The sequence below is a fragment of the Trachurus japonicus genome, chromosome 17 (assembly GCF_045865225.1).
Source record: "Trachurus japonicus isolate A0001 chromosome 17, Traja_1.0".
In the NCBI taxonomy this organism is placed as follows: Eukaryota; Metazoa; Chordata; class Actinopteri; order Carangiformes; family Carangidae; genus Trachurus; species Trachurus japonicus.
Window position 1 is genome coordinate 32204543 of NC_140923.1, and position 15358 is coordinate 32219900.

The window sequence follows — 15358 nt, forward strand, 5'->3', positions numbered from 1 at the left end:
CGTGTCTGCAACCTTTCTTCCACTGCTTGATAATGGTGATGTGCTGTACATGCATGCTCCAGTCACATGTCTACGTTCTCTGGATACTGTGTGTCATTGTTGCCCTGAGGTTTGTCACTGGATGCAAAAATCTGACCCATCATTGCACCTAGTACAAAAAGCTGAATGGTCATCCCTGTCTGACAGGAGATCCACGCACTGGTTGACTTTTATTTATAAAGCTCTACTTGGGATGGTCCCATCCTATCTCGGAATTCACCTTGTTAGGAATCATGGACATTACGGGCTACGCTCCACTGGCTTTTTTACTCTAACTGTCCGTCGTGTTTTCACAAAAGGCATTTGGTTTTGCTGCCCCCTCTGCATGGAACTGTCTGCAAGATGAATTAAAATTGTCTAACCTGAACCCTCTTGATAACCTTGTTAAGATTCTTAAAACTAAGGAACTGGAAAACATTGGGCTCTGTCACTGTTTTTAAATCAGATGTTGCACCTCCTTTAATCTATCCCTGATAATTTCATTTTATTTATTGAACTATTGTTATTTATCTGTATCACTGCTTGTAATTGTGATTTTGCTGCCTCTTGGCCAGGTCACTTTTGAAAAAGAGATTCTACATCTCAACAAGCTTTACCTGGTTGAATAAAATGAGTGACAGCAGCAGACACCGCTCACTGACTGATGCACCTTCTATTCCAGCGCTCTTTATCTTTCCCACCCGAAACACTTGCTTTCTTTTCTTCTCTCTCTTGTCATTCTCCCTGTCCTCCACTACCTCACTCCACCCCCACCTCTCCCTCCCTCTCCCTCTCTCCCTCTCTCTCTCTGAGTCCATTCCAGTCCTGTTGATGTCCTCAGGCCAGTTATTCGCAGCCCGCTGAGCAACATTCGCTTTTGGCTCTCGTTCCTCCGCCTCTCCTCTGCTCTGTTGTTGAATCTGCTCTTCTGGAGGCCGGCTGTCACACATGCGAGCCGCACGCAATCTTGCATTGCAAAAAAGGAAAAACAAAAACATGCACGCATGTCTGCACACACATAGAAGAACAAACAGCCTTACAGAAATGAAACATTGTGCATGCATCCGGACACAACGCACAGCAACAGAGAGACCACAGCACCAAACGCTGTTTATACGTGTACTGCATAAGTTTGGAGCAATTATAGTCTAATTCCCTCTCCCATAAATAAGCAAGGCTGACCTGACTTTTTCTCTGTCTGTTTATAGATATGACTTTGTTTTACGTGTCCATTATTTCTGTCCCTATGTAAACGATATAATTAATGACACATGGACTCATCAGATTGGACTCTCAGCCACTCTGCCAATGAGAGCTGTCACTCACTCCACACACATAGTGTGAATGACTTTGTTTGATACACATCCAGTAACACTGCAGCTGAGCATCCTTTTCATATTCACTCAACGCATGCTGAACGTGTGAAGGGGCTGACACCACGAAAAGAGCATCTGATGTAAAACAATATACAAATTATCTGAGGGTCCTCGTTTTCTAATGAGATATTAAAGTAAAAATGAATACACCGAGCAAAATTACAAATGATTACAAAACTGTTACAGATAAACAATCAACTACAATGTACACAATCCAACACTGCTGTAGGAAAGAGCAAAGCTCAGCAATGTACAGAAGGGGAGCAGCAGGGGAGACACGGGAGGACAGGAGGACACAGGAGAGACTTGTTGGCCAATTGAGGCCATGATAAATGGAGCGGGGCTGAGCTATGGTGTGGGGTGGGGTCACTGCTGCCCATGCCCCCTCTGATGACCTTAGCATGCTCCATTACAGACAGCGTGGTGTGAATATACACATGTAGTTGTGAAGAAAAGTGCTTCTTGTTATCAGATGAAGTCTGTTGACATTCCTCCATGTTCTGGTCCAGGGAATCCTACTAGCTGGACAGAAAACTGGCTGCTTCATTCTCCTGGATGAGAGCATGTCACCCTAAACCTGAGCCTCCAGAGGAAACTGGTTTCAGCGGCTCCATCTTGTGCTTTCAGCACTATTTTAAAATTTTGAATTTCTCTAATCATACCCACATTTTATTTCATATTAATTTCATCAGATAAATTGTTTCTCATTGCATTACTTATCTAGTGGTTTATATTTCTTGAAATTATTATGTTTATTGTAATAATAATAATAATTTCCATACATTACAACAAACCTTTGCTGAAACTCTCCCACAGATATTGGTTACTTTAAAAAGCACCACACCTTCACCTCTGACCTCTCTGCCTCCATTACAGGCCACATTTCACAAATTCTCCCCCAGAAACCTGGAAAAGCCCTTTAATAACCAAATGCTGGGGCTGTGACCTTTGACCCCAGCAGTGTCGTCAACCACCTTGTGTCAGGGGGGAGGTAAAGTTGAGCCTGTTAAAACATGTAAACGCCTTCTCTTTCCCCGTGATGGAGCGCCTGGAGAGACAGAGCAGACAGGCTGTGGGTGGAACAGCACAGCGTTCCCAGCCGGAACGCCACAGGCGGTTGGAAGCGTCCCTTTAAGAGGCCGCTTAGAGGCCTTAAAGACTAGAAGGACTGACTCCCGGGTCTCTCCTGTCTCTTTACGACTATTGGTGGGTAGACTCTAGTGCTTAAGCTATTGAACAGGAGCTGGATGAAATCCCTGATGTCTACTACTGATGTGAGGCTCACAGGGTGGAAATATAATCAGGGTAGTAACCAGACAGCACAGCACAAGTGCTTACGGTGTACTGTATCTTTCTGTGTGTCATGGCTCCGTGGAAATTATTACACTTTCTTAAATCCTTAATCACACTGAAAATATTGTTAACATATATTTTATATGTTAAACATTGTTAATATTGATATTGATCAACGGGCAACAAAAGAGCAAGTGTTTTTTTGTTTTTTTTAATTGAGGTACTAAGTGATTTCTTCATCTACTGATCCACAAGTTTTCAATTTCCAAAAGAACAAATGCTGAGATCAGCAGAATTTCATAGACTGTGATTTGTTGAAACTGTCAACATATTGTAATATTGGGATATAATTTGCCATGACAACCGCAGCTACAACAGCTGAAAAGAATACACTCTGCTAAAGCAATCAATGGAAGAGCTAAATATTTAATTACAAGAATAAAGAATATCATCGTCACACAGAACATAAATTGTTTCATGTCATTTTTTGTCATCTTTTTAATGAAAATGTGTTTATTAGTTCCACTTTACATGAAAAAATAGTCTGTATGCAGTATACAGCTCTTTAGAATAGCACTTTAGTCCAGAATTATTGCTTTTATTCTGTAAAACAATGTGTGCTAAACAGCTTGTATGAAAGTGATTGGTGATGAATGATGATGTCTGAACATAGAGACACACAAACAGATTTGTATAAAAGTCTGAAGTATGTTTCATGTTTGAAACCTGAATAATAAACAATCGTCTGATCGACTGAGATGAATATCAGCAGCTGCTGCTCTAAATAATAGATAGTGGTAGAATAGAGCAAACAAACAGCTACAACTGTCAGAAGAGGAAACTACACAACTGTTTAGATAAACTCCTATAGTCCTAACCCTCTAGTCTACAACTCATAACCCATGTCAACACAAGCCAAGTCCTGCCACACTACCACTTTGTTCCCAGAATCTACTTTGCCAAATATAGCACAGGAAAGACTAACTGTTCTAATAACAACTTAGCATCAATATTTAAATATAAAGTTGTAAGCATTAAAGGGCTCTTTCTTGAGATATAGTTAAACTTAAAATGACCTTACAGACCTGATGTTAATCTTATTAACAACCAATCGGGGCCCACTACTGTGAGAAAGCAGCTATATGAAAGGCATATTTCTTCTTATAGGTCATGGTCACCCACACCCACACAGAACTTCTGGTCAGAGATCAGATCTTGCTTATTTAGGCGATGACTTCACCTGAAGGTGAAACACTCCAGATCAGACATGCTGCCAGATGATTCAGTGCTGGACCGTGTGAAAAGAGACGTTAAGACTGACCAGTGACTCTGCTACTGTGCTGAGGTCAGTGCTCCAGACAAAATGTTGACATAGTGAAAACGTCATCAGCCAGTGAGGAGGCTGACGTAGCTGTGGTCAGGGTGTGGACGGTGAAGAAACCGTACAGTGGCTTCTTTCTCCTCCTTGTATTTTTATCTGTAACAGTTTTAACAGTCAGTGTTGATCCACAGACAAAATTAAAACTCTTTTCTCTCTAAAGCTTTAACGCAGTCGCAGACTGAAAAATATTGATAAAATTTTCAAGTTCAATATGATGTTGCAGTTGTTTAGATATTTTCATTCAACATCATTCCAGCAAAATTTGCTGTTTCTACACTCATCATTCTAAAATAAGGTTGGCCAGATAATCCAAAAATAATCCAGGACATCACCCTGACCAATATAAAATCATAAGCATTTTTCATATTTCCTGATAAAGTCACAATGATTCAATGTGTAATTTATTATTACAACTCCTCATCATTGCTGCCCTAATGTATTTTTCACCATCAATAATGTTCATAATTCTGAGTCATTAAAGCAGAAGTAAGCGGAATATTTGTGTATTATAAATCTTAAATAGTTATATCTTCCGACAGCAATCACTTATATAGAGTGTTTGGTCTGAAACACGGGTTTGTCAGTCACTCTGCTCTGCTGTAAGCCGAGGAGAAAACGTCTTGTATACTTCCTTGTATCCTACAAGCTTTATCCAATGAGGAGAGAGAACGGCATAAAGGGGCGGTCCTCTCTGTGTGTGCAGCCAAGGGATGCGCGTGAATGTGGTGACGTAGGGACGAGGACCAATAGATCCATGACGAGGGCGGGGACTGCTAACTAACGAGGTTAGCCAAAACGACCGGATCGCTTACTTCTGCTTTAAATGGCAGAAATAGTCAGAAAATATACAACACTGAAGGGCCAATGCTGACAACAAATCACATTCCATCAATAGCTCAAAAGCAAAAGATTTTTATTTATTATTAATTTATATTGATATTAAGAAAAATGAGAGAAAACTGTAAATCTTAAAGATTGAGAAAAGTTTTTCTTGTGTAAATTTACTCACTGATCAATAACAAGCCCCCACTCTCAAGTATAACCAAGTGAGTTAGTTACAGTCCACAGATATATTGTATAATACAATAGAAAAAATACAACATTTAAAAAAAATGTAAATAAAATGACAGACAAAGATAGATGAATAAAACAGTGTAATTTTGTACCCATGTGAGAAACTTTAATCTTTAGTTGGTGCCCATGTTCCTCTTGTTTTTGTGCTGTGTCCTGACGGCCTTATCAAGGTTCAAATCAGGTTCAAATCTGAAAGACTTTTCATTCATGTCGTTCTCATCTCTCTTTCCTCCGTCATTTCCTGGTATGTATCTACGATCAACAATTGAATTATGACAGTGTGTCCATGCTTTAAGAGTGAAGGCATCAATCATGAACCAAGAATGTTTTCCTCCATCTCTCCTAACTTATTTTCTGTCATTTCTATGTTGTGAGGCCATAAAGTGCTGAAAACAGTAATAACAAAAATGTGCAGCATGGAGCAATAGTCATGGGAGAATAGAAACCAAGATCTAATATTTTTATTTTTTTTTACTTTTCTTTGATACTGTATGTACAAAAAGTATCATACCAGAGTTCAACTGGGCATATATTAAGATTAGGTTTAAATTACTTTGCCTTTGAACTACTTATTTAATCATATGTAAGACTTTTTAATCAAGAGCAAAGAAGAGCATGTATAGCTTCAGAGCACAAAGTTCAACACTGTAAATGAAAAGCGTGATGAGTGAAAGCCCGTCCCTCACCCAGCAGGCTTGGCTGGACTCAATCAGGGTCGGGCACCAACTCAAACCTCCTAATGACTTCCATTTACTGTTGAACGCACAATAATTCATACAGAGCTGTCAGGAGCAATATTATCCTCAACAAATCCCCTCTCATCACCCCTTTCCCAGAAAGATTTCCGCTTCGGCTGAACTGCAGCGGGACAGGCATGCTGCATGTGTCCACTGAGGACAAAGGTGTGTGTGAGAGAGATGACAAGACAAAAAGAGAATACATGCGTGCTTTTATGTGAATGTGACAGAGTGAAAGATGGACAGATCCGCATGCAATATAATCCTGGGCTCTCATGTCGTCTTTCTAGGAAGTGTTGAAGGGGCACGTGAGTGTGAGTGTGGTGTTGGCTTTCCCTGCTCCCTGCAGGATAAACAGGTGGGATTTAAGAGAGTGATCTAAAGCCTGCGGGGCAACACCAGGACGCGTGGAGCGGAGGACAGGATTAGGGGGACAGGAGGACGGGATGAGGGTCCCACTGTCTCACTTAATCTGTGTGTGTGTTGGTGCCAAGGTCACAGGTGATGAGGTATGCTAAAGCTCTGGCTGTGTCACTGCCATCTGGATGCCTGCTCATACGTCACGCCAAGGGCTTTGGGTGTGTGTCTGGCATGTGTGTGTGTGTGTGTGTGGTGACATTGAGGTGACACCGAGCATACTAACTCATTCTCACCCTCAGCTCACATGCCACCCTGAAATCACATCAGATACTTCCATTTAAACTGCACGTTTATCTACAGCCATAGATCCATTGATTCCATACTCCATGTAATTATGTAGTTCATCATACATTAGTGTACATTTACTATATCATAACATATCAGTGTATAAATGTCATTTTACCCCGGATAACTGTTTCAACCATGTCACCCAGCCCTTTCTCACATTTATCCAAATATAGCATCAAACCTTGACTAAACAGTGTTACTGCATAGTGTTAGACATGATGTAACTCTTTCCTAATTCCCACCTGCAGCATACAGCACAGGAGGAAAAAGAGCACTTATATGGATAAATAAGCAAAGTTCACAGCCACTGTGGAAATTGTAGCCAGTGAATAAAGTTGTGTTGCTGACAGATTTGCAGTTATCTGCTACTATCATTAATACTCCATCTGGCCACATGGGGGCAGCCTGAGGCAGTGGGACTGGAGTATAAAAAGCAGTTTTCATATATTGTTTTTGAGTCAGGTGTGAGTACAAAAAGAAGATATTTTCCCAACTCAGTTCTGATTCTTTGCAGGATGGGGAGTGACCAAAAAAATAGTGAGTTAGCCTGGTTTCAGTATTTGGTGAAATAAGAGCTAATAACAGTGTAAAGGAATAATATGAGTCTCAAGTGAAAGACACATACAGTATGATTTAAAAAACATAACCAGTGTGAGTTCTAATCATACTAAACATACTGGACTTCAGAATATTTCAGATAAAATATTTGTGGACAGGATCAAAAAGTGAAGCGCTTCAGCCAATAAGAGAAGAAGCTGCAGACTACTGCTCCAACCGAGCCAGGTTACACGTTAATAATTCTTTGTAATGTCTGCCTGCAGCTTCCTGGGATGTAATCTCTTCTATTTTTGGAAAAAGCAGACACCTCTCTAGGACTGATAATGGCCTGCAGAAGTGTGTTGTTTATTCTTTAGCGAGGCGGTGAAAAAATGCCAGTGAAATGCCAGCTTAATGATTTCTATCCACTCACCAGCCTTGTCCTTGGAAAACAGCCTGTTTAGAAGGGCTTGGACATTAATATACATGGAAAACTGTGATATATTCTGACATCCAGCAAGTTTTTCTACTAAAGCTTAAAAAAGTCTTATTTTTAATCCCTTAAATGTAAGAGTGTTCAGGTTTAATGGAGCCTCTGTCTTAGTCTGTGGGAATGAGAAAGTTGAATGTGGTTTTGTCACTGTGAGTAAAGCAAGGACACAATAAGTGTGGGCGGGCAAGTATGTGTGTATGTGCAATGTGGGCTCTGTCACAGACCTGTACTGTAAACTGGGGAATTGCATCATCACTGTGTGTGTGTGTATGTGTGTGTGTGTGTGTGTGTGTGTGTGTGTGTGTGTGTGTGTCGTCTGGTCAATATATAAGCTGCTCTTCCGGTCCCCTCTACCCAGAGTGAGTGTGAGTGAACACACTACACTGATAAGAGAGAAAACAATACAGTGTTCCCCGTGGTCAGAAGATAAGCTAAGATAAGCTAATATAAAGATCATCTTAGTCAAGAAACTGGAGCAGGAGCAAACCGTCAATACAAAAATGATACAATCTAAATATGATCAACACGAAGGAAAACTACACTCTGACTTCAGTCCCCACACACACACATGCACACACACACACACACAGGAACTCAGTACTCAGACGATCACACACACAAAGAGGGTCAGTGAGGTTCATAAGTCCACAGCTTTACAAAAAAACTTAAATACAACACGAAATGTCAAACGACTAACAAACAAAAAGTAAAGTTAATCACAGATCCACTTACACATCAACCAGCCAGTTGTGGTTTGTATAAATTAGTGTGTTATTGGGTAAGATCAACATTTATATCGTTTATTTCTTGATCAGAATGATTAGAGATGTTTGCCATTCGGTTTAGACTGGAGCAGCTGTCCTTGATTTATTGTATGGGAGTATTGAGGATGAAGTTGTAAATCAATAAGCGGGACTCTTCTATGTAAATATGTAAATGATGGAAATCTTGTTGTTTAAGATATTCAATTCACTGGATTATAGCAAAAAAACAGACAATCTGGTGAAAATGACATATTCCCTGACTGAAGAGTTTTCCATTAGGCTTGCGTGAAACATATAAGTATAGTAACATGTATTTTTCTTGATGGATGTAGAGAAACTGTGCAATGCAGGTACCTTTTCTTTGTTAACTTGCTTCTTTTAGAATAGATTGTTTCAGTTTCTTTTGGGGGATGGCGTTCCAGGAGACAAAAATATAAGGCAGACATCGAGACTGTGAAATATCTTATTGTCCACTTTAAAAGATTATTATCCTGCAGTTTAACGTTGTTGGTAGGACAGTGGGAATGACATTGAGGCTCTAATTACAGTAGTGGGCCATCAGACTTTCCTAGTAAGTAACAGCAGAGCTGACAACACTAATCAAATACACATTGGTCAGTACTCTAAGGGAAGCTTTAGTCTATGTGGCTCTAACAAGGTAATCTATTACACATAATGAGGCAACCAGATGCATTAACAGCGCAGCTAAAATACAATACACCCGGAAGTGACAGACAGCACGCCTGTCATTGGTGGGGGGGGGGTACAATACCTGTGTATCTGTGTGAAGGAACAGAGACCAAGACAGGATTTTTTTTTAAAAACAACAAGAGTGAAGGAGATGAAAGCTAAGGAAGAAGTTAAAATGACAGTGAGGTGTGTGACAACTGGTCTGCTGTGGACAGGAGCGAGCAGACTGACAGCCGGATGTAAGTTCAGGGTTAAAATAACACTGTCCTCTCTCTCCCTCTCTCTCTCTCTCTCTCTCACACACACACACACACACACACACTTCCAGAGGCTCCCTTTCCTCCTGGTTCTCCTCTGTCAGTCTGGGCCCCCCAGGCCCTCCAAGCATTCAGAGACACTCTCCACAAAAAGCACAGTCACTGGTCGCTGCTGCTATTCTGAGAGCTTCCTCTCTGCTTCCCAACTCCCATTTAGTCCTGTTTCCTCCATCCTCATGCTTTCTCTGTCTAACTTTCTTTCCACTGACACTTGTTATTTAACTCCTGCAGAGCACATAGCCTTCTAGGCGGCTGCTCCTCTCTGGAACATGTCATGACAACTGCAATTGAACTAGAAAGTGAATTGTGAATTTTGTACAGATAATTTCCTGTATGAATGGTACATTTGTAAACTAACTGTTAACTTGAATTTTCAACCTACCTAGTTTCAATTTGCTACTCTACAAAAATACCACTGATTTATTGACAATTTTCAATTCAGATTACCTGTATTCAATTTGAAAATATCATATTTACACAATACTTACAAAACTACAGTATTGTTTTGCTTCAAGAGTCCATCTATCACCATGTTTGGTCTTAATTACCAGACAACTGTTTGCAACTGAATTCACTTAAACTGATGGTAGACTTTGCCACATGGTACGTCATCAGTACGTTATCATCTCTGTTAATCTGACCAGCAGAGGCCATCACTTCCTGTGCAGCTCTACATGAACATGCCTGTGTGTGCAGTACAGCATAGATCAGACTGTACATTGAGAGCCCCACAACTTCATCGAGATAATGTAAATATAAATCTACTTTGATTTCACTTAAGTAAAAGTGAAAAAATATAAAGTGAGTTAAAGTAAAAATTTCAAGAGTGACGAGTTGCTGAAGCTAACCTCCTCGTATACTGCTGAGCTGTTGGACTGGTAACAATGGCAGAATTCAAATACTTCCCTCTGAAGTATAGTGAAGTAAAAAATATGAAGTATCATGCAAGTGAAATGGATATACTCAGGAAAAGCAGAACAAATTCACACCTGAGGCTGCAAATGAAATGTCAGTGGACGATCCCTCTGGCAGCAGCAGGAGGCCCGACCTGACCTTAAAGGTACATTGTGTAGGAATTACTCCCACCTAGCGTTGCGGTTGTATATCGCATGCTGCATTCACGTGAAATTGGACAGACGGCAGACGGACGACAGCCGCTGCACGTAACGGCATAAACAAGCCTCTATGTAAACAAGTGGTCCGTCAGCACGAGGCAAAACAATACACGTGACAATATGTTGTCATGGTGATGTGGTATTGTTTACCTGACCCACGTTTTACCGTCTTTCTCTGGACTTCTGTGACTAAAATGACATCTGGCTTGTTACCGACGGCCGTCTGCCCGACTGCAGGTGAATGCAGCATCAGTGTAACGCTCCATTCCTCCTCCACTTTTCACAGACGCCACCTCCACCTGAGCCGACAGCTCCGGTGTCTCCGCTGAGTTTCCGTGGTTTCCTACCGTCACGCTGACACTGAACGTAAAAACATGGCGACACCACATGGCAGCCAGCACCGAGCTTACCCGCTCCATGTAGATATGAATGATATGAACGCCAAATTCAGAGCTGAAAGGAACACTTCAGTTTGTTGATGGGGGGGATTACTGATGAATGAAAAACAGACTTTTGAACCAAATAATCGATTTTCGTGACTAGATAACAGGAAAAGTTACACAATGTCCCTTTAACAGTGCTGTGAGATAAGCATCTGTACCAAGGCTGCTGCCCCCCACCCCGCCCTCATCCCTGCTCCAATTATAGTGTCATTCACAGAGCTAAACGCTGACGCTCTGCCTCTGATACGTAAACAACTAGCCTGGCAGCAACATTCACTCATTTGTGTGCCACTACACAAAACAAAAGCATATTACGTTAAGTGTCAGTGAGTGCACCCACTCACACAAAGGCATGCTGGCATAATTCCTTCATTCATGGGCAACACATACTGTTCACACTCGCACACACCTCTCACTTTCCCTCCATCTCAGGTCTCAAACACACACTCATGTATTCTTTCTCTTTGCACTGACGCTAACAGACACCTGTTGGGAGTGTCTGGCTGGCCAGCATCCTGTGCGTGGGTCTGTTTGTGCCTGTGGACAGAACACAGTGTTTTCTATTAAAGCCACAAGTGTGACTCTTACTTCCTCCCACTCTACCTCAACAGCTAAGAATTGTTATTCAACGGCTGTGTCCTGTAAATAGAAAATAAATTACATTTGTGGACAAAGCAGGTCCTTGTTGAATATGAAAACACAAGCCTGATCAGGCAGGAAATGGTGAATAACACGTTTTTAAGTGTGTAAGAAAGGAAACCATGGGGCGGTGTTGAGGCTATAGTCCTCACTGCAGGCGGCCCCGGTTCGAATCCCACATCAGGCAGCCCTTTCCTGCATGTCATTCCCCCTCTCTGCCTCCCCCTTTCCAGTCTCTCTCTCCACTGTGCTGTCAATTAAAGGTATTAAAAAGGCCAAAAAATATACTTAATAAAAAAAAGAAAGGAAACCATTAATACTTGTACAGCGTTCAAGATCTATTGCAAACGCACACACATTCAAACATGACATCATCCACTGTGTTTGCTTCTCTGCGTTTCAAAGGTGAATAGATCCCATTCAGACACACTGGAGAGCACAGTCACTATTTGGCATGATCTCATGTCTGCATAGCTCACACATTCATACACACCCAGACAAAATAGCAAACAAGAGAGTGTGGCAGATAAACCTTCAGATACACAACCGTCCCAGTATCAGTGTTTAAACAGCACACACTGCAGCCAAAACATGCCCAGCTGCAGTGAAACAGAAGGCATTCATACAAAGGTATTACCTAAGAAACTAAAAGTATTTTTACCTGCAATATATGATCCATGGAAACCTGGTTCTCTTTCCTGGTCTGAGTTCGGCGTCAGCTCTGACACTGTAGATGCTCCTCACAGGTTGATGACAGAAGGCCAGCAACATGCAGAGGAGGCTCCATGTCCATGGCACTGCGGGATTAGCACACTCTTACATGATTTCATCTCCATCCATCAGTCAACACAAACCCAGGAGTATGTTGGAGGAACTGCCTGAAAAAACAATAAAACAACAAAAAACAGTTGCATTAGAGGAGATGAAAAATAGGCATGAAAGAAAATTCAGTAATCACATCGTTTTCAATTAAAGCAGAAGTAAGTGGTCCGGTCGTTTTCGCTAATGCTGCGTTCCAGGCAGGCTTTTGAAATCGTAAATTACAGCTTCAAGTCACAACTTACGACTTTGTAGCGTTCCAGGCAACCCACTCGTGTTTTTCCGACCTGTTTTACCGGTGAAAGTCACTATAACGGCCACTCGTAACTTCCGACCGGTGAACTCGTACCAGATCGACCTGGTACGACTTCACGGTCGGAAAAATACGAGTTTCCTTGAACGCACCATAACAGTCCTCGTCCCTACGTCGCCACATTCACGGCGTTCCTTGGCTGCACACACAGCCCTGCATGCCGTTCTCTCTCCTCATTGGATAAAAACTGTAGGATACGATAAATGTTTTCTCTTCGGCTCAGAGCAGAGCAGAGGGACTGAGAGACCCGTGTTTCTGTCCAAACACTCTATGTAAGTGATTGCTGTCGGAAGATTTAACTATTTAAGACTTATATTAACACAAATATATCACTTACTTCTGCTTTAAGTAGCATCCTCTTTGCAAAACATCCCTGAAAAAGCAGCTGCCTTCATCAGCATCTGTTAGCGCATTGTGCCCCAGCACAGTGACTTAAAGGGATAGTTCAACATTTTGGCAAATTGGCCCATTTCCTATAGTCATAGCAGTAGGTTTGTTACCTTTAATTGTCGGTGCAAGTTATTTTTAGAACGGCAGAGCAGAGCCGTGAGCTGCTCAGAGCTACGCTACGGAGGCTCATGGGATTTCTTGGTTTCCCTCATCAAACTCATCAAATACACAATCCAACAACTCCACAATGCTCTGGTGGACAAGTTGTGACCTGCATATTCACCACGCTATGAGATAATAATGGAACGTTACGAGACAGAGTTGTTTTAGAGGGAAATACAGAGACTGCTTGCTGAAAAACTGTCCCTGAAGGGATCACACATCAGGTGTTTTGCATGAATTTACCTCGAAAACAACTCCGTCCCATAACGTTCCGTTATTATCTCATAGCGTGGTGAATGTGCAGGTCACAACTTGTCCACAAGGGTGTGTATTGGATGAGTTTGATGAGGGAAGCTAAGAAATCCCATTAGCCTCCATAGCGTAGCTCTGAGCAGCTCACAGCTCGGCTCGGCCGTTCTAAAAATAACTTGCACCGACAATTAAAGGTAACAAACCTACTGCTATGACTATAGGGATTATGGCGATGGGCCAATTTGCAAAAATGTTGAACTATTCCTTTAACATTGTGACGAGACCGTGAGTATGAGCCAGGAGCCTGGAGAGGTTTACAGGGGCTCCAGAGAAAAGCATCAGGGTGCCTTGCAGGCACATTCCCTTTGTGTGTGTGATGAACACACACAATGGCAATACAAGTACAGCATTTGCTTTGGAAGATGTCAGCAGTTCCTGTTAAAAAGGGCAAAGTAAACACGTTTGGTTAGCTGCCATTTCTATAATTTGATATCCTGCTAAGCAACAGGAAACAATGGTTCTTTGTCAATGATAGTATGTTCATTCTTATTAGTCCTCCTGACACTTCTGTAATGCACACACACATAACAATGAGCAGATTTTCCACCATGCTACATATTGTAACGTTTTGAGATATCACAAAACTTAAGTGTATTTTCATGAGAACCGCATTGTTTATTTTAACCTCCCTTACTCTTTTGCTCATCCTACTTCCTCTTTCATGGCAAATGAAACTTTACAGCTAATGCGGTAAAGCTCTGCTTCAGTGGCAGGCTTGCAGCAACAAACATCCACCCACTCACACTTCACACACATGACCAAACAGAGCGCTGGCAACACCTGCACTGAGTCAACCAAAGGAGATGAGTAACACTCTCATTGCAAAACTGAAAAGTGAAACCATTGTGGTCGGACGAATATTATATTTTTGATGAATCTGCACCATAATCACGTAGGAGCAAGTTCAAGGTCTGACACAAAACACACTTCAAAAGAACATGAACATCTGATTCACTGAATCAATAACCTACAGTAGAGTCGACTACTACCGGAAGCAGCTCCCAGTGCTGGATGTGAATTGACTTGACATTGTTCCAGGCCAGGTCTGGGGGCTGGGTAGGAATGCCTGAGGGGCCCTGTGCAGGAGAGAGGCAGTATGAATGAATCAATGCGATTCACACGGACACACGAGGACACAGCCCACCCACCACCTAGTGAAGAAGCTGACTGGAGCCTACAGTGTCAGAGGAGAAGTTCAAAACAAGGAGAAAGACCGAGCTATTCTTCCTCCCTGCATACGCTCCACAAATGACTCCTTTGTCTGGGAGAAAACAGACTACTGACTCAACAGTGCGACACAACCATGAGCGACACTTCCAACGAAATCACATTGGCCTGAACTGTAAACAAATACACACACTCGATGGTGTGGCAGCTTTTAAGCGACAAATATCCCTGGGCATGTCGTTAGTTTATCGACATGCAGAGGCTAAAAGTGAGTAACGTATTTTTTTTATTGACAACAATCTGCAACGTGCCTGAGGGGGACATCACGCGACCCCAACCCGTTTGACATTTTTGTTACGCAACACTGTCAGTGGGCAGGACGGGCCCCTACCCTGGCACATCAAGACACACAAACAGCACCCAGTCCCTAGAGAGCGTAAGAAAGGCCAAAAATAAACTGTGCACACAACTAAGCACACAGGGCCACTGAAAACACTAGTGTACAAGAAGATCAGCTCTCATGCCTGTGAGATCAGAGGATCGGCTACCTGCGGCTCTTTCTGCTGTGGCTCCCGTGGTTCAAAGAGGGCCAGCTCATTTTGGGACAAAA

The 15358-nt window shown here is 42.0% G+C and overlaps 1 protein-coding gene across 1 annotated transcript in view; it reads right to left on the reverse strand.

Annotated features, from left to right (window-relative positions):
• Window positions 1-15358, reverse strand: part of LOC146971107 (activated CDC42 kinase 1-like) — a 67558-nt gene that overhangs the window by 42696 nt on the left and 9504 nt on the right. The window contains exon 2 of the mRNA XM_085805159.1: window positions 12247-12463. Within this exon, the coding sequence (XP_085661285.1) occupies window positions 12247-12264 (18 nt within the window). The 5' untranslated portion in view covers window positions 12265-12463. The remainder of the gene's footprint in view (window positions 1-12246; window positions 12464-15358) is intronic.